We start from the raw sequence: 26,989 nt of genomic DNA on the forward strand, positions 1-26,989 counted from the left end.
CTACTACTTATCTTTGTGTGTAAATATTCAGACGTTTGTCGCGCTTATAAAAAATGGCTAGCTATCGGAGAGGTAGAAATGAGAAAGCCAGGGTTTAGCTTGACACAAATTTATTTAGAGGTCAAGTGTGGGTTAGGCCTACACTACACGATCAGTCAGTTTTCAGTTGGCACGGATAGGGACTCCCCTGAGTCGAAGAGTATCGGCGTGGAATCCCGATAACGCGACCGGCGTGGAAGTCCTCTTCTCCAGTGGCCAGGTAGGTAGGCAGGCAGGTCACGTGGCCGTTGCGTGCGCGTGGCGTGTAGCTCGGCTGCGCGGCGTGGACAGCAACACGGAGGTAGGGGGTTGCCGAACCAGCACGTAGAGGGCGAGCCGTAGAAGTAGGTAGAAGTTTCGTGCAGTAGGTAAACCGTACCGTGGACGTAAGCGTGGACCTTGGAGTAGTAGCGTGGACCTTGGAGTAGTAGCGTGGACCTTGGACCCTGGAAAAGATGGAAATCCAACGCATCAGTACACCGTCATCGTCTAGGTTCCACATACCGTCATCAAGACCTACAGCAGAGTACCTAATCTAACTTGATTGAGGCGGCAGTGGAAACCAGAACGGAATACCTAACATTAATTTAAGAAAGACTAGAAATTATTACAAAAGGCCGAAAGCGGTAAACTAGCTGCAGCATAATTTGAATGAAAGTATTTAATGCATCTAGGCAAGCTAGGGTATTCAAAAAGATAAAATAAAAGAAACAGAAAAGCTGATGAAACATCTAAATGATAATGCGTAATTGCATATCCGCCATCTTGGCTGCTATAAGTGCGCAGTTAGTTAAGCTAGCTAACGCGTAAGCAAGCGAATAAAATAAAATGGAAGCTAAGTTAGACACATTTAAATTAACAGTTTTAAACACAATAAGTAAACGTTTAAAGCACAAATAGGTTCCTAAAATGAGCTAAGCAAGTCTGATCACACTTACCCGATATTGGGGAAGACACACACACGATACCACTGGTAATGTCTAGGTCATTCGACACTTTAGAGCGGGCTAGGCACCTAGAGGACTGCCGTGAGGTAGGCTCACGCGCAGTCGATGCCGTAGCCCGTGGCCGAATGATCGAGAGCCAGTGGTCACCGAGTGGGGCTGCCGCGATAGTGGGGACAAGAACAAAAGACCGCTTCGCTGTCTAGGGATGGGAACGCGTCGATAATTTGAAGAATTATCGACGCCGAAGATTAAGTTATCGATAAAGTCGATACTTAAAATTAATAAATTATGAAGATTATTTACTACTTTGTAAGTTATTTATTTTGAAGAAATAAATAACGTTACATTACCCCCCTTTCTGCCCAAGGATTTCGACCTCCTAAAAGTCAAAATCCGCAGCTTAAAATTTCTTCATAACTAATAAGACTACATACACATTCATTCTTCTCTTGCATAAATCTTTCATACTTTCAATCATAATAAGCCTTATCAAACATTTAGAGGTTAATAAGGCCACCTAACATTCAAAGAGGCAGCAAATATAATAATTTGCTAACTCAAGCAGAATCATTATTCATGAAGAAAATATTCTAAAGTGAGGGTACAATTATACAAGAAAGTTAACGATTTTAAGTCAATAAATTTAAAACAAGGGATATAGGGTAGATGTCAATTATTTTAAATAGTTAATTAAAAAAATTATCGTATCCGAAAGTCTAAACCTAAAGCGAATAGCGTCATTTTAATACTACTGTGTGATCAGATCTACTTAACTCATTGATTCCGTTCTGTTACAAAATCAATTAAAGTAGACAGTTTTTTCTCAAGTACACAGTAAATTACATAAGCAAAAGCATAAAAGATGCAGCTGAAAACAAAAATGCAACTATTGTACTGTGTTATACCTATACAAAACAATAAATTTTAAAGAGATCAATCAAATCAATATTTTAAAAGGAAAATATTATCGATATCAAAAGTTTTAAATTTATCACGGAACTAGATTAGAAACACAGTACCACAGTTACGACGTGTAGCAGTAATAAAATAAATTGGCAAAAAGAAGTCTTTACAAGTTGCACGCACACAAAACAAGCTACGTTACCAACCAAGAAATGACTGACCGTTAGAACCACGTGGAGGGCGCCAGTGTCGCGCTTATAAAAAATGGCTAGCTATCGGAGAGGTAGAAATGAGAAAGCCAGGGTTTAGCTTGACACAAATTTATTTAGAGGTCAAGTGTGGGTTAGGCCTACACTACACGATCAGTCAGTTTTCAGTTGGCACGGATAGGGACTCCCCTGAGTCGAAGAGTATCGGCGTGGAATCCCGATAACGCGACCGGCGTGGAAGTCCTCTTCTCCAGTGGCCAGGTAGGTAGGCAGGCAGGTCACGTGGCCGTTGCGTGCGCGTGGCGTGTAGCTCGGCTGCGCGGCGTGGACAGCAACACGGAGGTAGGGGGTTGCCGAACCAGCACGTAGAGGGCGAGCCGTAGAAGTAGGTAGAAGTTTCGTGCAGTAGGTAAACCGTACCGTGGACGTAAGCGTGGACCTTGGAGTAGTAGCGTGGACCTTGGAGTAGTAGCGTGGACCTTGGACCCTGGAAAAGATGGAAATCCAACGCATCAGTACACCGTCATCGTCTAGGTTCCACATACCGTCATCAAGACCTACAGCAGAGTACCTAATCTAACTTGATTGAGGCGGCAGTGGAAACCAGAACGGAATACCTAACATTAATTTAAGAAAGACTAGAAATTATTACAAAAGGCCGAAAGCGGTAAACTAGCTGCAGCATAATTTGAATGAAAGTATTTAATGCATCTAGGCAAGCTAGGGTATTCAAAAAGATAAAATAAAAGAAACAGAAAAGCTGATGAAACATCTAAATGATAATGCGTAATTGCATATCCGCCATCTTGGCTGCTATAAGTGCGCAGTTAGTTAAGCTAGCTAACGCGTAAGCAAGCGAATAAAATAAAATGGAAGCTAAGTTAGACACATTTAAATTAACAGTTGGGCTGAAAATGAACATGGACAAGACAAAGGTCATGTCGAACGAACATGTTTCATCATCGCCCGTAACTGTAGGAGGTGTCACCATCGAAGTTGTCGATCAGTATCCCTACCTAGGACAAGTGATCCGATTAGGTAAATCCAACTTCGATAAAGAGGTAGCTCGTAGAATCCAACTCGGATGGGCAGCGTTCGGGAAATTACGACACATCTTCACTGAAAACATACCTCAGTGTCTGAAAACAAAAGTTTTCAATCAGTGCGTGTTGCCAGTGATGACTTACGGAGCCGAGACGTGGTGCTTCACCAAAGGGCTTATCCACAAGCTCAGAGTTGCTCAGCGTGCTATGGAAAGGGCTATGTTAGGCGTGTCCCTGCGAGATAGGATTCGTAATGAAGAAATCCGCAGGAGAACTAAAGTTACCGACATAGCCAAAAGGATTAGCACGCTGAAGTGGCAATGGGCTGGCCACGTAGCCCGCAGAGCCGACGACCGCTGGAGTAGAAAGGTTCTGGAGTGGAGACCCCGTGTCGGCAAACGGCGTGTCGGTCGCCCCCCAACCCGTTGGTCTGATGATCTGCGGAAGGTAGCGGGAAGCCGCTGGATGCAGATGGCGGGTGACCGTTTGGGGTGGCGATCGTTAGGAGAGGCCTATGTCCAACAGTGGACTACAGAAGGCTGAGAGAGAGAGAGAGAAATTAACAGTTTTAAACACAATAAGTAAACGTTTAAAGCACAAATAGGTTCCTAAAATGAGCTAAGCAAGTCTGATCACACTTACCCGATATTGGGGAAGACACACACACGATACCACTGGTAATGTCTAGGTCATTCGACACTTTAGAGCGGGCTAGGCACCTAGAGGACTGCCGTGAGGTAGGGTCACGCGCAGTCGATGCCGTAGCCCGTGGACGAATGATCGAGAGCCAGTGGTCACCGAGTGGGGCTGCCGCGATAGTGGGGACAAGAACAAAAGACCGCTTCGCTGTCTAGGGATGGGAACGCGTCGATAATTTGAAGAATTATCGACGCCGAAGATTAAGTTATCGATAAAGTCGATACTTAAAATTAATAAATTATGAAGATTATTTACTACTTTGTAAGTTATTTATTTTGAAGAAATAAATAACGTTACACGTTAAACAAAAGTATACCTCCTAGCTCCAAACATACAAAATCACCACTTCGTCCAAACCGTCCCTTACTGTAGCGTAGCCGAGTGCTTCACCGATGAACGCTCGTGTGCCCTGTGTATTTCAAATTCGTTGGAACTAGCAACTAACAAGGCCGTCACAAGTATCGAGATTCTATCGAGATGCGGTCACGGCCGCGTCTGAATTATTAAACCACATGCTCCAGATATAGGCGGCTTTTACTCAAACTGTGGTGTTTGTGTTACAGTGCCGCCGTACTTGGTCTAGCTCGGGATTCCGCAATAGGGGCGGTCGGTTAATATCATAATGTGTCTGTGGCGTCGTAGACTAGATCTATTTTTATTTTTGACAAAGAATCGTGAATGTAATGTTTTGGACCAACGGAGACGAGAGAGAGGAGAGAGATGCAAGTACATACTTACATAGGTACATAGCGAAGAAGAATTACATAGGCAGGTATGTAGCTTGTATTGCGTTCTTACGTTAATGGTTTACTTTTTTTTCTTTTCGTTCCTAAAGATACTTTGTTACTTTGTACGGTTATTATTACTTTATTTACATAAATTATGTCGATGTATCTTTATCTGGCCACTAACCTTGTAATCTGTAGCAATAGGGATGTGCTAAAACAAATCTTGCATACATTTCACAGAGCCTGGATAGTTTCAAGTGACAGCAATAGTATTTCAATTACGATACCTAATACATTAACGATGCTGTTTTCTTCACAATATACCTAGCTAGCACCAAGATAACAAAGCAGTTGGAACTAGACTTCACTCGATCCAACAAGAGTAACGGACAAGTCGATTCCAGGCAACAGCTTCATTTACAACGCAGTCCATCGAGTTCTTTTTTTAAATCGGCGTGTGCGGAGTACGTATTCTGAGCATTCTGTAATCTCGCGCGCTTACTCACCGAGAGAATGGCGCCGCGAGCTCCAGATTGTTCCTCAGGAATCAGGCCACCGCCAGTGTTCGCAGTTACACGACTGTCTTCCGCGAAGCTGCTCGCCATTGTCTCCGAGGGGCGTGAATGTCACTGGCTATTCTTTAAACCCGGCTGCTTACAGTAAATAAATGGGCCACGAGGATAGATAAAGTGTAAACGCCGTTTTTTCTCGGCGGGTTTGAAATGAGAATGCGGTGCTGGCAGTTAGTGAAGTTTATGTTGGTTGTTTTTTAATAAATAAGGTCTGGTCTGGTTTCAGCGTTCTTTTTCATGGCCGCACTCCCAGTCGACATTAATTATTTGTCTAGTCTTAAAGTCACTTTCACTTGTTGTTGTTGTTTATTGTTCATTTATTTTATAATATTTCTTAATAATATATACTTACTTATAGGTATTACAAATATAAGTATATTTGTCAGTGAAAATGAATAGTTCACTGATAATTCGGTCAAAGAACTATCCTCCTAGTGATGTTGTAGCAGGTGACCCCCGCCGTGTTTACGGGTTGTCGATCGTAACGGTGATTCACGACCGAGATCCGCCGATCCCGCGCTAGCAGCTGATAAATCAACTGTACCATAACAATAGCCTGAAAGAACAAAGCAATACCTAATTTTTGCTCGATTCACGGATCCGGAACTTTTAATACTACCTGTAACTAGGAATATAGTTTCTGTAGAACGTCTTAGTCATGACTAGAAGCATCTCAAATGGCTGGGTAAATCGTAAAATGATAGGAAATCTTGTAAGTTTCGGAGCTGCGTCCTCATAATTTATATTAGTTCAATAACGCGTTTAGTGTGTAGTCATCGCAAGAGCTCGTGTTATTGGAATGCGTTCACTAGGTATATGAGTTTATGGACGAATTTACTTTATTATCGCGTATACACATATATCGTCTAAGTATAATTGAAATAGGTGGTGAATATTTGAGCACCCGTTGGCTGATTAAAACTATCGATATGTACTTCCCGTATATTAAGCAGTACAATTTTTCAGAATGTCCTCTATAATGTAACAATCTACTGTCCCTGTGACCATCTTGATGTGCAAATTTGGTGCATTGAGGGTGGACCCACCATCCCGCATTGGACCAGCGTGGTGGGAAATAGTCCAAGCTTGGGAAAGCAGTTTAGACCTTCAGGTGATATTGCACAAAGGTCCCATTTCTAGTGAGCCAGATGCAAAAAGGACTTACACAGTCCCACAAAATAATAGCATATAATACAGCCACAAGTCCCACATACTATGCCACTGAGAAGGTTGCTAGGTATACGGTGGGCGACTGGGAGGTCACTTTATAACGCAATAAACTAAGTTTCGGAGCGCTGCTGCGCGAGCTACGACTCTATCTCGTTGTATTAAACGTGCCGACTCGACTGCACGACAGCTCTCGTTCGTTCGTTTTTCGTCAGTATAGAGTGACCCCCCCGGGCCGCCGGCCAAAAGGTTTAACTTCCGAATCGTAATTACCTTAAACTGAGATTCAACTCTATTTCATTGGGATTAGTGGCGAACAACTGACAACAACTTTATATGTCGATTAGCTTTGTGGATGCATCGGGCTGAATACAGTACCTTACCTATGTGGTTTTAACTGGTTGCGATAATAATATTAATAAGTATTTAATAAGTATTTTGATAGCAAATAAATTTGGGAAGAAGTGTGTAATTATGTAATTATGCATTATGATAACATACATTATCATTATATGGTAGATATACCAATGCTTTATTTATTTATTATTATAAACAATTTCTTAAATAATTATCGCGCTCTCTGATATTACATGAATCGTAGCAGGATTCTATCTACTCCTGAAGTTGGTATTGCGAGTATTTTTTGTCGCATTAGTTCGACATTAGAGATCTTTTTAATAAATGACAACATCTTATATGTAGAAGCTTCATAAAAAACAATTAAAAATCAAAATCAAAGATTTTGCTAAGGCGATAATAATCATGACATTGATTGGCACCCTAGCTGAACAACGCCGGTGAATTTCTCACAAATTCAACTAGATTTGGCATTCGTAGCGCATTCTGACTGAATAGCTGATATTTGAAATTATTAGGTCATGCGTACATATCTAGGTAATAACTTAGGTACAAATCGATAAATATCGCTCACGCTTACACATAAAGTGTGGGCCCGGGAGCGGCGGCGGCGAGCTGAGTCCCGAATGCTGCCTGCATTATATATGAGCGCTTCGAAAACATACAGAAACTTCGCGTCTAGTTCACGCCTGAAGCCTGAAGGCTACAGTAGAGAATGGTAGCGGCATATTTTTTAAACTTTCGTTATATGATGCGTAGCTCACATCTGCTGCCTACATGGCTGCAACTGCTAGTAAACTTTTAAGGACTAATCTGAAACGGAACTATACTTAGACCAATTTATTTCTGAAAATGGATTTGAAAACCTTATTTTGTAAATACACTTTTTAATGATGCAATTAAAGTGTTGTTATGAAAACAAAAAAATACGAACCTCAGCACCGCTGAATGTTTCCAGAAAATCTCAAGGCTGCCGGGTATTTCTCGTCAGCTGCCTTCATTGATATCTGCCGAACTATATTTAGTGCTTACATGCTCTTTAAAATGTAGTGCAAAATTAGTTTATAAATTGAGTAACGGCTTCCGCCGGACTGCATTCCCGAGCGAGAGAACAACAGAAATACTTCACAAATTGAGCGGAACGCAGTCACTCAGTATTTTAGGAACAATAAATGTTTTAGCAACCAATATATTGACGCTAATATTTACGCTAACTGGATTTATTGAGACCGCGACTTTCATCACGCGCCGGCCGGTCCGAATTGGAAGATTAAAAACTGCGGTTCTGTGCATCAATCAGCATGGGTTTGAAAAAGGACCAGAACAATATTTTCAGCAGTTTGCAATCAGCTATCTGCATTCCCATTCTGTTTGCGAGTCCGCCCCGCGCCCCGCGCCGCCCCGCTCCGCCCCGCGCCGCCCCGCACATCGACTGCTCGGTATCAGCATCGTGTTTACGCTTCGATCTATTTTGGCTGTCCATCATGTGCCCATTGTGAGCAGATGTTTACGCGGCGGCGGCGGCGGCGGCGGGGCTGCGAGCCTGTGGCTTGGCTGAGCTGAGAGTGCAACTGCTTTGTGATCGACCAAGACACTATTTTATGCTATTATATAACTTTAATTTAATTAAATAACTTTTCCATCAACTATAACTGTAGGTAGGTACCTACTTACAATCAAATTTTATATCAAATAATATACAATTGTAGACCTACGTAAGTAATAATACATTAACATAACTTTATATTTCCAATAATTATATTTTTAACATACGTTTTCATCAGTTAACTCGCAACATAACATTAACAATTCATACTTCAGCTAATGGAAAGTTCGTATAAGAGCATCGCTCTTGCTAAAACTATACTCTTGTACCTTGTATACATACATACTAAACTTGTTAGTTCACCGTCTTATATTTTAGCATTGGTGAAGTTTGAAGATAAACATTAGGTAGATAGTTTATGTGGAGCAAATTTATAATACACACTCGTACGAGTGAAGTCACTTCAACTTATTTAGTATCTGTAACCCCCAATGAATAGTGTTACGATTTATGATTACAATCACAACTTAGGTTATCTTATCATTATAAAAGGGGCTGTTTCACAATGTCATGATAATAACTACCTGTGGGATAAAATACAATCACGTTGTCACTCTCTGTAATTATGTTTCATATAGTGACATCATGTCTTTTATCCAACCGGTAGTCATGATCCCGACATTGTGAAACAGGCCTTAAGTCTCACCAAAACAAACATATTTTCTATTTAAAAAAAAACCCGTGGGTGTGTTCTTTTCAGTATACTCCGAGGACTCAACTGCAAACATACTACAGTTATTCTTTTCTTCCCATTTCTACCCCTCGGGCCTAAATAAAGTGAGTGTGGGCTCACTTGGGTTCGGAAAACTGAGCAGAATATAACCACTTGTGGACAGTGTGGACAGTGGACAGTGTGGACACTGCTCCGGACAGCAACAAACACTTTCAAGTGACTGCCTTGTAACGTGCTGAAAATGGCACTGAAATATTCAAATTCTGGAAGTCAACGTACCGAACCTTTTGGTTAAAATCGATGATTTAAAGAGTCGCTTATTTATTAGTAACTAACGCTTAGCCGTTGTTTTTTTAGATTATAATTCTGTATTTGGAATTTTTAAACAAACAAAAGTCTATACAGAATTTTATTAATTACTTAGGTAGGTATCTAATAAATTACCCTAATTTCGTAAAATTTCGTTCGCTACGAGCCTATATCGTCGACGCTAATTATAATAATTATTCCACACGCGTCGTTGTTTTCTTAATGACGGAAATAAACCGATAAACTGTTCAAATTTGTTGTCCCAAATGCTTGTTATTTCATTCACCCGTCGATGTGATCATTAAATGATTGCTTTGCGAATTTTAAATGCTTTTAATGGAATGAAACGGACACGCGGCTAATTGAAGGCACACACTATGGACTGTTTCATTAAAGAACTCTTTATCTTATAAATATTTAAACTTATTTAAATAGTTATACCTACACCTTATACCTGCAACAGTAGTGTGCCAGCTCGCTGGATAGATTGAACATTTCATTTAAACGACAAGGGGAATCCTATTTCCCAACCCTTTTATTTACCGCTTTCAGGCGCCGTGTGATGTGCAAAATGAAAAGAAAACACATTTGTGCTCCGTTCAAAGCCCGAAAACATTTAGTTCCATCGTCCCCCCGCCGGAGCTTGCAAATACACCTTTATCTAACTAAACTCCCCACAAAGGTTTCACGGACGAGTCAATTCAGTGCTGTGTGTCCGCGCTAAGTGAATCTACGGTGACTAAAGCCTTCGTGTGACTAAGTTCTGTTTGTACAATGCACTGTAGTAATGTAACAATCATATTACCTATGTAAAAAATAATGTAATATACATAATATTATGAAGTAAATATACAGATAATGTATATAGTTATGCTGAAAATTTGTGACCCTTGAACCATTGAAACCAAAGAAGTGTCTTGTTCAGAAAATAACCCGGAAGAATTGAGGAGGAGTGACTGAGACGTCTAGGCGATACAGAAATAACGTGTAACCTATTGAGCCGGTTCGATAGCACATGCCAGGCGCGGCGCGGTGCTCTGTCTTTGAGATACTGACATGTAGGTATTTTATTGTATGATTCGTACAGACAGGATATACAACTGTAAACACAACACTGACGACCGAATGGTGTTGCAGTTAGTGATCCTGACTGGCTATGCCGTAGGTCCCAGATTCGATTCCTGGCTGGGACAGATATGTGTTTATTTGTACTCTGGTATTGGGTGTTAATATATTATGAATATTATATTAATGATATATCTATGTAGATTTAATAGCTCTCCATAACCCATATTACAGGCCTATAGTTTTGGGTCGGATGGCCCAGTGTGAAAAGTTATGAGTAGTAGGTTAGGTACCTATAGCTATGTAGTTCTCTTATATTATGATTTATGATATATCAAATTACTCAGATATCATTTAGAACCTTGTCACGTTCAATGAAGATGAAATCACCGGTTCGTTAGCTGTGAGGATAACTCCATTATGTACGGGTAGCTAAATATTATTATAATTTATAGTTACTTAGGCTAGTTACGTAGACACTCCATAGGAATTCCAATGTGAGATAGTAAAGGTAGTCGTTCAAATATACCTAGATAATTCATTGAATAACGACAGAAACAACAAATAAAATGGTAGCTTATTTTCAAGAACTATTCCTTAGGTATATTTTTTCTAAGTAACAATACACCACCAAAATAAAACAAATTTTAAACGGAACGAAATACCTAACTGATAATAAACGAGTGCCTGTCGTTCGAAGACTGGCGGGAAAGAAAAAAAAAACTGCAGTCAAAAAGCTTCCAGCTCTTTCCTGAAAGAACTAAGAGTCTTAAATTGAAAGTTTCAAAATATTTGGAATTAAAAATCTCTTGTTGTATTATAGGTATTCGTGGAAAAAATATGTACCTAAATGAGGTTGAACACAACTTAACTATACGGTCATATAAAGGGTCTTGGTTTATAATAATTCTAATAGATATGTACTTAAGAACATTATTTCGCTATAGAGCCAGACAAATGCCTCGTGCCTTCGGTATATTGGCTGTAAATCGGAAAAATAAAGTGCCTTAGTATTTCATAAAAGCCATTGAAACGTGTCGAATTGTTTTGTGACTGGCACCGAGTGTCCTTATTCAATAAAATATTGTGCAAAGAAAATAGCACAGCAAATAGAAACGTAGTGATCGTTTGTCTAGCGATGGGGAGTGTACCTGTTTGAATAATATAAAAATAGTAAGGGACCTATTTGAAATGATGCCTTTATTGCATTTTAGACCCAGGGCAGCATGCAACAAACGTATAAATTCGTTACTTTTTCTCAGTTCCATATTAGTTTTAGATTGGAATAAAATCCTGGGCATAATTTTCTAATTTATACCTATTTGTTAATTGGGTCTTTTAGTACACAAAAGATACTTCAACCAAAAGACGCCTCTCCATTACATGTACACAAATACTATGTAGGTATATGAAGGCAGTTGTGGATATTAAATATGTGACAATACAGTCAGCCACACGTTTCTTGAGTCAACATCTTACAAGAAGAATCGTACTTTTGTTATAAGCGTGAAAGTTTTTAAGCATGAATAGATTTGATAGAGTATGGATGTTTGTTACTTGTTGTAACGGCTGGAAAATTTAGTAGTAAGCTGAAACCCTGCACTTTTCATCCCGGAATTCCCACGGAAACAGCTTTTAAGGCAAAGCAAAGCTCACGGGCAACAGCTAGGGTATAAGCATTATGTTTTGGATGGCTCACCCTTGGCCGTCAGTATGTCGAGTGTGGGGAACGGTCCAGTCTCGTGATTGATGGGGCAATCTGTCACAGTTTCGGAAGGTAGTGTATTATTATAGACGGAGGTTTTCTCCTTTTTCCCTATATTTTTTTTCATGTAATTCAACCTGGGGTCTGTAATAGCCTTGGTGATGTAATGTTGTTATTTGCTATGATATGCGGTGCGGTATTAACAAATGTTTTATTTATTTATTACATAATGGACACGTCAACCGCGGTTGGATATCAATATTAGCTAAAGCCAAACCAATTGTATAAATTACTTGATTGCTTGTAATACAAATATACCTATCCAAATATAGAGTTACATGCTATACACAGCAACTTTGTAAATACTCACGAGCGATGGAAAAGTTCCATCTGCCATTGACTGGAGCTTTTTAATTTCTCATAAGTGTACTTATTATTAATCTACACTATTAATCTAAAATATATAGTACTAACTTAGTTTTTGTAGTGTTTTTCGCCCTGTTTTCACGGCTTCCATTTCAAGCTTCCCGCATCTTGTTATAAGTTTAGTGACAGACTGCCTCTGTGGTCTAGTGGTAGAAGCTTCGCTTCATGACCCAGAGGTCCCGGGTTCGATTCCCGGGTGGGACCATCAATTTGTGTTTCTAAATTGTGGTTCTAAGTTTGGTTAGGACATAGAAGGCTGATCACCTGATGTCCGAAACAGTGAAACGATCCATGCTGTCGGATGGGCATGTAAAGCAGTCGGTCCTGCGCCTAGCTCTCTCCAGTCGTGTCGGTCAATCCGTCCCATTGGGCTATGAGAGTGATGGAACAGAGAGTGCTCCTGTGTACTGCGCACACACTTGGGCACTATAATCTACTCCTGCGTAGATGGCTGATCTCAATTGAGATTGGCCGCCGTGGTCGAAATTCGGCTAGGAGGACATTATTATTATTATTATTATTTATAAGTTTAGTATTGAATGTTTGATAAAAGTAAACATCCTTACAGCTGTGAAGTAGTTTGAGCGGCGCGAGCTAGTGGCGCGGACATAAGCCTCTTTCAGGCGAGAGCTCTCGAGACAAAGCCAGCTTACACCGCGAGACGCCACTTACTGACTTATTGACTCCCTCAGAACACGGAAACTGAAATATTTCATGATTGATGCTTCACTTCTAATAAACTTACTGAAATATGAAATTTGTAGAGCGAAAAGAAGGTGGCTTGCTTGTGAGTCACCTCTGACTACCCCTTCGGGGATTACAGTCGTGATGATATTATAATATGTACTTGTTACATTTTTAAAGTTGCATGGGTGTCTGAGAACATAGATATAAATAAATCAAATCAAATCAATCAAATGGATATCGGAATGAAAATAGGATTGTTGATAACACTTTTTCATTGTCACACAAAACAAACAACAACAAACCCTGAGAGCAAATTGTTTATCTGCCTGTAAGCGAATAAATAACTGCCCCAACTGGGTTTCGAAGTAGGGACTTCCGCTATATACGGTACTCATCATAACTAATAATAAAGGCGAATGTTCTACTAATTCTTGACTCCTTCTGGATAGCTGCTGAACCAGTTTTGATGAAATATGTAGTGGGAATCTGGATTAAAAATAGGCTATTTCTTATCCTGAAATTTTCACGGGAAGATTTTTTGAGGCGAAGCGACCATCTTTAAGAAAGTTCTTACTTTACATTTTTGAACATAAAAGTGCAGGTAAAATATTTCTTAGTTCTCTCTGATGATGGCGACTTCAGGAAGGAAATAGCCGAGCATTCAGCTAAATTACTGCAATAAAGTCACCCGCTGTAAACTGGGCCTGAAATAGATTTACTATTGCACTGCCACGCCGCAATATCAATGGAACAACAGTCAATATTATAAAATAATTTATATAAAAATAACTTTTACATACTTAACTATTATAATTTAAATGTCTATCAATAATAATACCTTATGTGTTTAACAGTGTGCGTAGTAGCCTAAACTGTCATATTTTCTATTATAACTTTAGTATATGTATTAAGCGGCTCAGTTACTTTTAATTTGTGTAACTATGGATACTGAACCATATACCTACGGTTATTACTACTATTGAGATAATTTGCACGATCATCAAAATATAACGCTTGGATGTGTTTCTAAACTCAGTACATTGTGGAGAAACCACAAACCCACCGCGCGCGTGTGCGGAGTAAATACACGGTGTTGGGAATGTTGTCTAATTATTAGGTACATACAATACCTTTCGGTACGCATGTTACGTTAACAAACATGCATACTTTTGTTAGAGTTTGCTTCAATAATTTAAAATATACAGTTATTTATAAATATATTTTACTGTGGGTGTTCTTACTTAGGGTCAATTCAGACGTACCACAACCACACCACAACCACAATCACACCACAACCACGCGGTGTGGTCGGGTGTATATTTTGTATTGACAATGAATAATCCAATTCACACGTGCCACATTTTGCCGTTGTTATCGACCACCTGTGTAATACGACCACATCGCAACCACATCGCAACCACAACGCAACCACATCGCAACGGCAACGCCGCCACGCGGCGGCGGCACCGCGGCCACCTCCTCTCCCTATTAAATGCACACGACGACGTGGTTACCACATCGCAATGACAGCGACAACGCAACCACATCGACATTTTGTCGCTGCCACAACGCAACTGCAAAAAGGCGCTGTCACACAATTCACACGTAACCACAGCTTGACCACATTTTGTCGCTGCGACGTGGTGTGGTTGTGGTACGTGTGAATTGACGCTTAGATATCGACTTATAACAACGCAGACTCGGGATGATTACTAATAAATAATCACATCTTTTTTGTTGTTTATTTAACGCAACTTCCTCGCGCGGACTCGACTGTCGGCAGCATGTGGGTTGTTGTGCTATCGCATTCATTATCCTTTTCCAACGTTGGCCGTTTAACAAAATAATCTTCTACTTCTTGCAAAGTCTTGTTGTAAGTTTCTGGTAGCGTGAAGTACATATAGAGCAGCGTGACGGCCGTCACCGCCGCGCTCGCCAGCAGAGTCCCGTGCACCCGCCAGTACTCCAGCATCACCGGCGTCGTCTTCATATACAACATTATCGGTATGTTGTGCACCAACGTCGCAACCGCCAGAGCAGACCCTCTGTGACCGAGAGGAAACAGTTCCCCAAACAGGACGATAGGTATTGGACAGCATCCGATATTAGTTAAGCAAAAGTACAGTCCCAGCAGCGACAACGGTATCCATGATCTGTCTTTCGATATCACCTCACGGGCTACTAGCAGCAAGTACAAACTGATTGTAGAAAGGATGACTAAGCAAGAGATCCCGCTGAAGAAGAGTAAAGTGCGCCTTTTGAAGATCTTAGTGAGCACGCACGTCGCACAGTTGCACACAATGTTGATGATGTCGATGAGGATTGTGAAGTAGAACGACTGAACCGTGAATTCACCACTGATTTGCCCAATAATGTCTTTTGCGAACGCAGAAAATGTGTGCCTGCCCGAAGCTTCTACCAAAACCATGCCGATGAGCGCCAAAGCTATAGGTTTCAAAAAGTCTCCGCGGGTGAAATTCTTGAAAAATATCAACACAGACTTTGTAACAGTCGCGCTGGGCGGCTCGCTTTGCATTCTTAGCTTTTGAGATCGAATAAACTCGTCAAACTCCTTGATAGACTCGTCACTTCTGCCTCGGAGCCAGAAGAAGCTAGTCTCAGCATCCTTGAACCGGCGCCGGGTGACGAGCCAGCTCGGGCTCTCGGGCCACGTGCAGGCGTTGAGCACCGTCAGCGCGTTGGGCATCAGGCTCACCAGCGCCACGGAGCGCCAGTCTAAATACTGACTTGCAGTGTGGATTAATATAGTCCCGAAGAAGTAAGCGGCAGACTTGCTGGCCAGGAAGGTGGCCCGGAGGCGCGGGCTGGTGTACTCGCCGAGCACGGTGGAGCCGAGGATGAGCACGGAGCCGAGGGACACGCCGCAGAGCGCGCGACCCAGCATGAGCTCGGAGTAGGAGGAGGCGCGTGCCAGCAGCAGCCAGCCGGCCAGGCTCGGCGCGGGCAGCAGCACGTGCGCCGCGCGCCGCCCCAGCACCACCATCAGCCAGGATGACAGCAGCACGCCGAGTGACGTGGATATCGTCACGGATGTCGCTGCAATCAGTATAATACACATCTTTAAGTACTATGTACCAGCAATTCAGAATTGGCAGCCAATCATTAGACAGTGAATGGTATTTTGGGTCAAGCAAAAAGAGGACAAAACAAACTACCAGTATTTGGATATTAGTAGAGGATTTCACCTCTGTGAGAAACAGACCAGACCAAAATAGACCAGAGCTCCTATCACTAACCCACTTCAAAGATGAAGAAGTAGAGGATCTAATCTGAATATCATAAGCATCATCTACTCACCCAGCCACGAGCCAGCCTCCACGTCGATGGGTATGGGCGACCCCGGCGCCCTCAGCGCGGGCAGCAGGCAGTACGGGAACGCGATCACCGTGCCCGCGTTCACCGCGTTCAGGTCCACCCCCAGGGCCACCCACGACTGGAATGAGATAGTGAGGAAGAAAGGTATCAAGGACGGGAGGTGAAATTAAAAAGTGCTGGGACAGAAATTGATGGCGTATCTTGAGAGAGGAAAGTGTTAGCGAGGGAGAGAGAATAAGAAACATAATTTACATATTTATTTTTATTTTATTTTACTATATTAGGAAAACTTAACTAATTTGTTTTGTAGATAACAATGACAGGGTAGCTTATGTTGCACAAGTTTCCACCTCTAGGTAGATTAGTTAGGTAGTATAGGGAGGGTTAACTAAAGCTTAGACTTAATCTAATCGCAAATACACATAACTTTATAACAAAAAGAGGTATGCTTACTATCTTATTCTACCACCCCATATTTTTGTTATTATTGCCTCAGCATTTATTCATGTGATCATTTAGTACAATCTGACGGAATCATTTGCTATACTTTTTGAATGCATGGCCATCCATTTCGGGCATTAGCCTTGCACACAAATGTATACATTCAGGATTGATAAAGAAATGAATAATTTTACTTTGCTTACCTGTTTTATGTATGGAGCCAACATGATACGGGCAGGATGGCGAAACACTTTGCCTATATATTATTGTACTGAGTACTGACCCAAATCATTAAACAATTAAAAATTAATAAAACGTATCATATTTTTATTTCGGAAAAATAGACATGTCGACTACCGGTTTCACCGGTGTCATTTCCAACTGAGTAAATTAAAAAAATGATAATGAAGTGTATTCACGATTTCACGACACTTTTATCATGTAGTCGTGTGTGAAGACTGCATGTACATACGAGCACCTACTGCTATGCCAAGGCTTGTTAATAAAAGTGGTATATTTACTACAGTCAGAAATAGCTCATAACTCTGTTTATGAAAATCAAATATCTGACACTCGAATCAAATCGCACTAAACATTCCAGCATTACAGTCATCAAAGAGTTATGTATGCATGAATTTATATCACACGATTTTGCGAGATTTTATTGAGACACTCTAGGTTAATGTAAAACATAGATAGGTAAGTACTTACATTTTTATGTTTACTGAACCTCTAAAAGTATTTAATGAACATTATCAATATACAGTGTTTTAAAAAGTCACTCCATTTCGGCTTACTATACAGTTTGAAAAACTTAAGTAATGTTCTACGAATCTTACGACTTACCAACAATTACTTACACCTTCATAACAACGAATCGTTATTTATTACGCATGTGTAATTATAACGTAAAGTATAAAAAGGTTCATCGTAGAAAAGAGACTACCCAATACTAAAACGTCATAAAATATGCATGAGAACATCGAAGTAGAAATAAGCATAAAATATGTATCGGCATATCCCGACACTGCATAGAGACGGCGCGATAGGTGTAACATTTCCTCAGTATCTCTTATTTTTCATGTCCGCGTAAATGTTGCGTATTAAAACGAGAAATATGAAGGCAGTTAGTGCCACCTCGGAGAACCCTTTCTGCGATTTTATTAATAAAGCCTTATTGCGCTGTTGCCCTCGTAAATCTGGCTCGTGAATTTCTGTTGTAAAAATTGAAATTTGAATAAATGATGCTCTCGATTAAACCCGAATAGGTCATAAGGCGAAGGTAATAGGGTCTCGAGTTCGACGTCGTTATAATGAAGACGGAGAGGAGAAGTTTCCGCTGTGCTTTTGTGTCGCTCGGTACATTGTGCCCCGACTCGAGGAGACCCTTGATGTTTTGCTATCTATTTTGGAATAAGTATAGACATTACACAATAAATGTTATATTTCTGAGTGACCCAATAAGCCGTTTGCTTCCAATAAGGCTAGTGCAGGATGCAGGATACTTTAAGTAAACGACTTCTAAGTACTTCTATAAACGGCAGTAATTTGGCAGACCAGGCGCGCGGTCGCGGTCGCCATCGCCAGATCTTAATTGCCGTTTGTAAAAATGGTGTTTGAGGAAGTTCAGTGCAGCGTGTGCGGCGGCTGATTACAGAACAAAGGCTGGCACGCCTCCATCTTGTTTTCTGAACGCTCCAAATTTTATTATCCGAAGTGTGTGTTTCGGCTTCAACCTGCGCGTAACGTTTTAATGACATGTTTTAATTACGTACTTTAAACAGCGTTGGCGCAGTTATTGTTTTTAATTCATACTGTAAACATACTTTTAATAAAAGAGCACTTTCATGCCCGCATCGGACGGGTGTTTTGACTGTTGACGGTTAAATGCATCGAGCTGACACGGAGGACTCGTGGATGATTAATGTGTGCGCTGCCGGCGGCGGCGGCGGCGGCGGCGGCGGCGGATCGACGTCGATCGGCGGAACACGAATTGAACTATAAACATAAACCCACACGCAAAATCTATACAGGGTTACTTTAGCTTGACAAAAAACGAACAAACAAAAGCTATCATGCAATCGGTCGTTACAAGGAAATTGAGTCGTGGTTAGCGCCGCAAGCAGTAGCACTCTGAAACTTCGATGTCTTCGCCTAGCTGAAGTGACCCCCCTGAGCTGTGTCAGCCGCGCGGCTCGTGTAACTACCCGAATTATCAGCACGCAAGATACCTAATAATTCACGACGGTAAACAGAAATCGTTTACCTGATTTTCTTCAAAAATAGTTCCTTTAATATTAATCCAAAAAAACTTATATGTACTTACGTAATTACAGTAGTAAACCTAACTTAGCTCAGCATATTTATAAGCTTCACGTGGTCTCCATTTCTTTCAATGTTAACATTTACTTTCCTTGTTCCAGACACAATTCCTTCACCATGGAGCGAGCAGGCCCCGCGTCATCGCCAGTGACCGCCACGCCGCCCCGCTCCGCTGGCCTATTCAGCTAATCACCATGGTGAAGTGAGACAGAGTGAGACGATGCGTCCAAGTTAAGTGCGAGTGAGATGCCTTACTACGGGTACGGGGAGGGGGGGTCGAGTGGCAGCGAGGAGTCGGACTCGGAGGGCGCGCTGAGCTCCAGCTCCAGCGACCAGGGGCTGCCGTTCCCGGGGTTCACTCCGGTGGCGCTGCGGTACCTCACGCAGGACAGCCGGCCCCGCAGTTGGTGTCTCAAGCTCATCACCAACCCATATCCTTTTCAATATGATTAAATACTTATGTATCGTTACTACAGCAGCGTTCGATTGTCAAATTTATGTATGGATCTGACAGATGTTTGACACACGAGCGACGCTGCTTATGGATTGTTAATTGCGAATATGTGTCCGTGGTGGAACGTGTTTCGTGGATTTGTGAGGTGATCGGTACTAGACTGGAAAGTTTCTTACATTGCAATATTTTAAGTACCTTAGTCATTGCAAATTTCTGATAGTTGATGAAAATATATACCTATGTAAGATATGAAAGTCGACGATATATTTAGGCACTACTACTGTGTCAGTAGTTATGCTGTACCATGACCATCAGTCATCGCAACCGATAGTCACAACACAAATTCTGCAACAAACATAAACGGAGATGCAAAAAAAAACACTTTCTAAAACAAAATAAAAAAGTTACTTTATTTAATGTAAAACATAATAAAAAGAGATAACTGAAATATTGGTGTGCGCTGACAAAGATAAATGACAGTGAAGCGGTCAGGCTCCATTAGATATGAAAGTTGTACCTGAGGTCAAAAGTCTCGGGTTCAACTAGTTTATTTTATGTAATGCAGGATTATGTTTATCTTTAGCATTTTTTGGAGGTTTACTCTTATTAGGTATATTCTAGAAGTATACTTACATGTTTATGGTAAATTATATTATGTATATTAGTGCGCACACTGAAAAGATCTGTGGCACATTCCCATAAGGTTTAAAATTACAATACATACAGTTAGTCAGCAGCTGCATTCGAACCTGCATCCCTCAAAGCGAAGAGCGTGCACATTACCCGCTGCGCTATCACCTCCTGTGAATTCAACGATATTTTTACGAACGATTACGAACTAGATGGAGTGTCAGTGCAAAAAGCCCACTTTTACCACTGAGGTCTTATTTTGAACTAGCTCTCTCTAATGCTCAGTTAGAAGATTTGTGACTTTATTCATTGTTACAATGGTTGTCATTAGATTAAACTTAAAACGGTTTGACAATAAACCAAATAACTTCATTTATTGCTTTGTTTTTGTGTGTGACATCTTGTACGTATATTTAACCCAAGTATAAATTCGTCGCATTTGCATCCTCGCTCGTGATACGCAGACAGCGATATCTCGGGCGTTCAGTCACGCTGTAGAAACAAACATTTATCATTTCGTCCCGGATATAATTCCCTCCAATTACACAGGGTGTGAGTACGTCGGCTTCAGTCTGCGCAGTTTACACATCACTCTGTATACGCGTGTTAGTTTCAGCCGCTGTGAATAATTGTGTAGCTACCGAATCTGTACTCGTATATCGTATATCTGAATAACATTGATGGGCGCTGGTTTCTAATGAACAGCGTCTTCGTTATATGATTTCTGACAGCACAATATTAGGTATCATGATACCATAACTAACTTACCTATATGTACATAAGTATTTATAATAAACTAGCTGTTCCCGCGCGCTTCGCTTCGCCTTAAAAAGGTTTTTCCCGTGGGAATTCCGGGATAAAAAGTAGCCTATGTTCTTTCCCAGGGTCTAGACCGTATGTATACCAAATTTCATTCAAATCCGTTCAGTAGTTTTGGCGTGAAAGAGTAACAGACAGACAGACAGAAAGACAGACAGACAGAAAGACAGACAGACAGACACAGTTACTTTCGCATTTATAATATTAGTTAGGATTAGGATGAAACAAATTATAACATATTTTATACTTTCAATATCAATATCTACGTATAATGTACCCGCTGGATTGAAGCCGAGCGCATGTGGTTATGAGTCACATTCCACTCACTAGAAGTATCCTTGAATATGTACATTATGTACGCCTCATAATCGCGTTATAGATCCGGAAAGGCGATTCCAGAGCTAAGCTGGGATCTCCGGGATATGAGATGGCGATGAATTATGGAAAAGCGAGCTTAACCGCATTAAAACACGGTTTGAAGTGGGTTGGAAAATCGTAAAGGCTAGAGTGGAAAATGACTTAAAATTTCGTTGAAGGCAAAAGGTTCTGAAAGACTCGTATAAAGCTGCAGCTGAAGTCGCTTTGGAACCATTTCTGAATTAATTCTTTAGTGTCCGTGAAATAGCGCTGTAAAGGCAAGAGATTCACTTAAGTCGAAAACTATTTGTTTGAAAGTATCTATTGAAATTTTCAGGGAAGACAAATCTGTATAGCTATGCAGGTACAAGTACATAATGTTCATTAATTCATTTAACAGATTCACTCACAGTAACTGTTTAAAAAAAGGAAACGGCAATATGAAAAACGGGCAAATATTTTCCAACCACCTTTAACAACCCTTCGTGGGGAATGGTAGCATAATGTAAAGTTGTAAGAACTTATTATTTACAAAACACCGACTCTATTCAGAAATGTGTAAAACCTCAAAGTTAACAAAAGCATGTCTGATATTCTCGCACGAATAAACCTGTCTACGATTCTCGTATAAAATATCTTTCTTTTATAATGTTTCCTGTAGTTACAAATACATTTAGCTCACCTAGACTTTACTTGCTTTTTCAACCATTTTTGTTATTGATAATTTTATACTATTTTGATGGTTTATTGAATACATTGAGTCATACATAAGTAGCATGATGTAAGTTAATACTTACGTAGTTCCTGAGTTAAAGATACACAATGCTACCGTTTTATTTTAAACTTTAGCCAAGTCAACATTTTAAACCAATCCTTACTAATATTATAAATGCGAAAGTAACTGTATCTGTCTGTTTGTCTGTCTGTTACTCTTTCACGCCAAAACTACTGAACGGATTTGAATGAAATTTGGTATAAATACGGTCTAGACCGTGGGAAAAAACATAGGCTACTATTTATCCTGGAATTCCCACGGGAAAACTATTTAGGGCGAAGCGAAGCGCGCGGGAACAGCTAGTACAAATATAATTGAGTCATCTGTGAGTACCCACCCGCTACATGGAATGAGGCCATTAAATAGGTAATACTTCACAAGTTATTGCGTCTGCCATTCATGAGAACTGGAAAATTAATTTATTGCTGCTTATTAAAATATGTCAGATGAAATGGCTTCCTAGCCGCTGTTTGTACAGCGCCGAATCCAGCAGCTTTAATAATAATCCAAGCAAATTCGCGCTCGCATTTTCGTTTCATTACGCCCAGATCGCTCTTTTATCGTACCACTTAATTAGTTGAAATTTAAATCAAAACGTCGAAAGCCATATTTTTATCGAAACGAAACATAAAAGGGCAAAACTGCTTTTGTCGGAAAATTCGTTTTAAAATGCTCTTTGTATTTCTGTTACCCCGGTCAGCGGCCGCCGCCGTGTCAAGTCTTCAAAGAATAATACCAGTATTTTTAACGAAGCTTTCAATGAAAACCACCGAATAGAATAAAAAATAAATATTACCTACCGTGTGCCAGTCCTTTGTAACGGCCGACGCCGTCTATGTTCTCCAAATTCAAATCGGTTGGATATTCTTTTTTCGAAACTCTGTACTTATTGTTTCGCTGCCAGCCGGTAACACCATAATCTTATTTGCAAACGAACTTTGAATCGAACATACAACAAAAAAAAAATGGTGGGTTTTACGCTTTCATTTCACATGATATAAAATAACATGTATTGTACTATTGTATTGATAATAAAGGACATAAAGTTTCATCGCGTGGTAGTAAACTTTTAAACTATGCTAATATCTTTGGGGTCGCTATAAAATTATCATGAATGATTTCTCTAGCATCTAGTAAGTAGTATCATGAATTCTGAAATTGCGCGAAGAAGCTAACTTGCTATAATCATACTTTCATTTGAAATAAAAATAAATTAGTTACACTAAGCTATTTAATACGAAAGAGGTTCTAGTATTGAATGTAGTACAGGGCGGTCAGGGTGTGAGTTTTTCAATACCGATAGAGCAATGAAACCTAAAGTAAAATTGTATGACGCGGAGCTAGTACAGCTAATTACGGCTAGGTGGGGTCTCTCCCGCGGCATACAAATTCACGTTACCGCTTCTCGAACAGTGAAGCAACTCGCGCTCAGGGGCTGATATACATCGGAGTGATCGATCACGTGACCTTGGCCTGGCGGTGACAAGTTCACCGATTCTCTCCCGATTAGTGGATAATTTCCTCATTAGAAATACGATTATATATATAGGTGCATATTGTATTGTATGTGTATAAGGAAGACGACAAGAAAACAAGACACGACAACAAAGTAAAGATCTTAGTTTTTATTTGGGGCTATCCACCATTACAAAACGTGTTAGGAAATATGCATAGGTATCAATGAAGTTTTAAAGTGCTTTCATGTGTGTAACGATATAGTTTACTGTAAACACTTATTGATATTTAAATAATTGTCTGACAGAAGATGCCGAGTCGCAGAAAGGAACATTAAGCTAACGTCGGCATTTAATATATTATGTCTCTGTCGATATACTGTCAAAGCAACGCAGTAATAGATTAATGCTGACATTAGCTTAAAGTTCCTTTGTGCAGTAAGTGAGAATCATAAAAGTCACTAAATTATCTTCCACTGAACTCGAAAACGTCGATTAACTACGAACAGTTTTGATCAATACCAACCGTCACTCCCAGTTATAATCGCTGCGAAGATACCATCGGCACTCGATGACTACCCGCACCAAACTGTTTCATCCATCAAAGCTCTTAAAACTTTGTAATAAAGGATACATTTCATAAACATCACCAACAAAGTGGAGAGGCGATACGGTGTGGTTTGAACGATTCATATCACCGCACCCGCATGATACAAGCACCATGGATAGTGAGTTATAACGGTATGCTACTGCATTTTTCAATCAGGCTTTTCAGCATTGCGCTAAAATGCGTCATTTAGTCAAATAACGGTTCCAATTTACTTAAATCATGCATATCTTCCTGAAAAGTTCAGATTACTCATGTTTCCGATCATTGATTTGAAATAAGTCCGTGCGACGCGTTTAACTTGATGGGCAATAAAAGCAGAGCTTCATTCTTTGAAGAAGACTTTTAAAAGTGTTTACACGGCACACGACGCTTCCGCCCCACGTACAACATACGCAGAGACGGCTTCCGACTCATCAAACAACCCCAGTTTGTTGTACGTAATAACTAATAACATTCGAATGCTCCGCAATATTTATTTTGATTGATGTCTTTATTTTATTTTCGTTTCTCGGTCGGTTCATAAAGCCGTGTTGTATGGAATAAACAGTGTGATTGGCTTCGTTCCAGAGAAAAAAGTTCACATTGACTCGCACAGGATGTTAGCCGTACTTGTGTACAGATAAAACTATCGGAATCCACGATATTACGACCCCGGCTGGACGCCGATATTAACATTAATAGGCATAATATCTACAGGGTGTAGAAATAAGGTCTCGTAATCCAAAATGGGTCAAACAACTTGACTATTTTAAATTTTACAGAAATATAATATAACATTATTGCTTATGGGAGCTTTGCTTGTTATTTCCATGATAGGAATTTTTAATCGCTTGATAGATACGACAAAAAAATATTATTTTTATTTAGAACAACATATTCTTTGTTTTTTATTTAGTAGTGTTTTATTTCCATGATAGTTATAACTGATACTCTCAAACTCTGCAATGATACATACTGGATTACTCCTAAGTCCAATGCGGAATCCCGTAATACGAAGAGTATATTACATAGGAAACTAAATTCCAAACAGCCCTCTTATTGATCTCAATGGTGAATCAGCTCACTTTGTTGCTTCTACGTAGTTTCATAGCAACACGAAAAACAAACTTACTCATCTTTAATAAACTTACTAAACAATCTGATCTAATAAACATAAACTTTGGGCATGAGCAGTGCAAGAAGTATATCGTTCACTAAAATTAGGTTGCAGCAGTGGTCTCGCGAACATGGCAGGAAGTGGGTCAATATCGCGGGAGAAAACATCGTAATCGCGATGAAACGTTTATGCGAGCGAATTAAATCAGGAGGGTTACTCTATGCCACAAATAAAACTAATATGTATATGTATATATATATATATATATTTTATTTGTGGAAAAAGATATATATATATATAACGCAGTCGCCATGGCCGAATACGGTAATATATATATATATATATATGGCGACTGCGTTCAAACTCCGTGTTTTATAGTTGCTGAGTTAATATGTACTAATAAAACGAACGAACGAGAGCTATCGCAGCAGCGCTCCGACACTTCGTTTTTCGTTATATAGAGTGACCCCCTAAAGCAGAGGGCAGCTGAGACTGGGTATGACCACACTAATCCGAACCGATTCGCCAAAAACCTTCCGGTCGAAGCAACATTGTATAGTTTACCTTCTGTGGTGAGACTGTTGTGTGTGTGTGTGTGTGTTTCATGCTATGACTATGAGTTTTAGGTATACGTACACTGTTGGTTAAAATTAAATTGTTATGTAGCTCCTTGGGAAAAGCTTGTGTTCCATTTTTGGGTTATAATTATAAGTATAATAGAGAGAGATTCTCCGAGTGTCGATACACCCTACGCTGAAATTTTATCGAACGATTTCCTGTAACATAAAAAGAGTTTTTCAGTTATTCTTGTTTGATGCGCGATAAAAGGGCCGACATGGGCCAACATTACAACCGTGACTCAGCCTTTTTTCGGGGTATTGGAATTTTGTGATACTTGATGATGAGGAAGTGAGGTTATTTAAGGTAAGCGACCTTTTGGCGTCGTACACAACGGACGCATCGCATTCAGTATTCTTTGTATAGAAATTCACACAAGTGCGTCCACTTCGGCTCGGCATTGCCGTCGCCGTTTTATTTGATTTTCTTCATATTCTCTCTAAACAACGTTACATTCACAAACGGTCAAAACAAGCTAAACCTTCCCAAAAACCTTTGTTAAATCACCCACGAATTTGCCCAACTTAGTTTATTCTAATTCTGTTTTGATACCCGGTGTCAGCAGGCTCTATTCCGTTACATTAACAGCTACACTGTGCGGAAATGAAAGCCTCCAAACAAACAAGGTGTATGAATAATTTCCCCGCCTCTGTACTCGACGAGGCAACACACGACTCATTACCACTTCGCGTTTAATTTTATGTGCCTAATACAAAGCGGGGTGTAAATCATAGTTATGTTTTCGCTGTTCTCGCTGGGGAGTGGGAAGTCGAGGCAGTAATAAAGATAACAGTTCAAACAGCGTAGTGATTTCTGTAACAATCTATGACAGCAATAAAGACGTTAGTATAATTAACTGAATTAATGCGACTTTTGAAAACGGGAAGCGTTGCATGTTTATTCACTTTGGTTCCTATTTTCTTTCTTTCATTGAACGTTCAA

At 40.2% G+C, this 26,989-nt stretch overlaps 2 protein-coding genes and 2 long non-coding RNA genes across 4 annotated transcripts in view; 1 reads left to right on the forward strand and 3 right to left on the reverse strand.

The window, feature by feature from the left end:
- LOC105398528 (voltage-dependent T-type calcium channel subunit alpha-1G) overlaps positions 1-26,989 on the forward strand; it is a 123,457-nt gene that overhangs the window by 40,434 nt on the left and 56,034 nt on the right. The window contains exon 3 of the mRNA XM_048626954.1: positions 19,336-19,665. Within this exon, the coding sequence (XP_048482911.1) occupies positions 19,481-19,665 (185 nt within the window). The 5' untranslated portion in view covers positions 19,336-19,480. The remainder of the gene's footprint in view (positions 1-19,335; positions 19,666-26,989) is intronic.
- Positions 94-1,456, reverse strand: LOC125489807. Its single transcript, XR_007267244.1, has 2 exons — positions 978-1,456; positions 94-485 (listed from the first exon to the last, which is right to left on the reverse strand). It is a non-coding gene; the product is annotated as an uncharacterized LOC125489807 (long non-coding RNA).
- LOC125489806 lies at positions 2,194-4,140 on the reverse strand. Its single transcript, XR_007267243.1, has 2 exons — positions 3,784-4,140; positions 2,194-2,585 (listed from the first exon to the last, which is right to left on the reverse strand). It is a non-coding gene; the product is annotated as an uncharacterized LOC125489806 (long non-coding RNA).
- Positions 14,841-17,309, reverse strand: LOC105398527 (facilitated trehalose transporter Tret1). The gene is made up of 3 exons (XM_011570647.3): positions 17,116-17,309; positions 16,454-16,589; positions 14,841-16,192 (listed from the first exon to the last, which is right to left on the reverse strand). Exons 1-3 carry the CDS (start codon positions 17,137-17,139, stop codon positions 14,877-14,879), a joined length of 1,476 nt encoding a protein of 491 aa, XP_011568949.3. The 5' UTR covers positions 17,140-17,309; the 3' UTR covers positions 14,841-14,876.

This window comes from Plutella xylostella, chromosome 17 (assembly GCF_932276165.1).
Source record: "Plutella xylostella chromosome 17, ilPluXylo3.1, whole genome shotgun sequence".
Taxonomy (NCBI): Eukaryota; Metazoa; Arthropoda; class Insecta; order Lepidoptera; family Plutellidae; genus Plutella; species Plutella xylostella.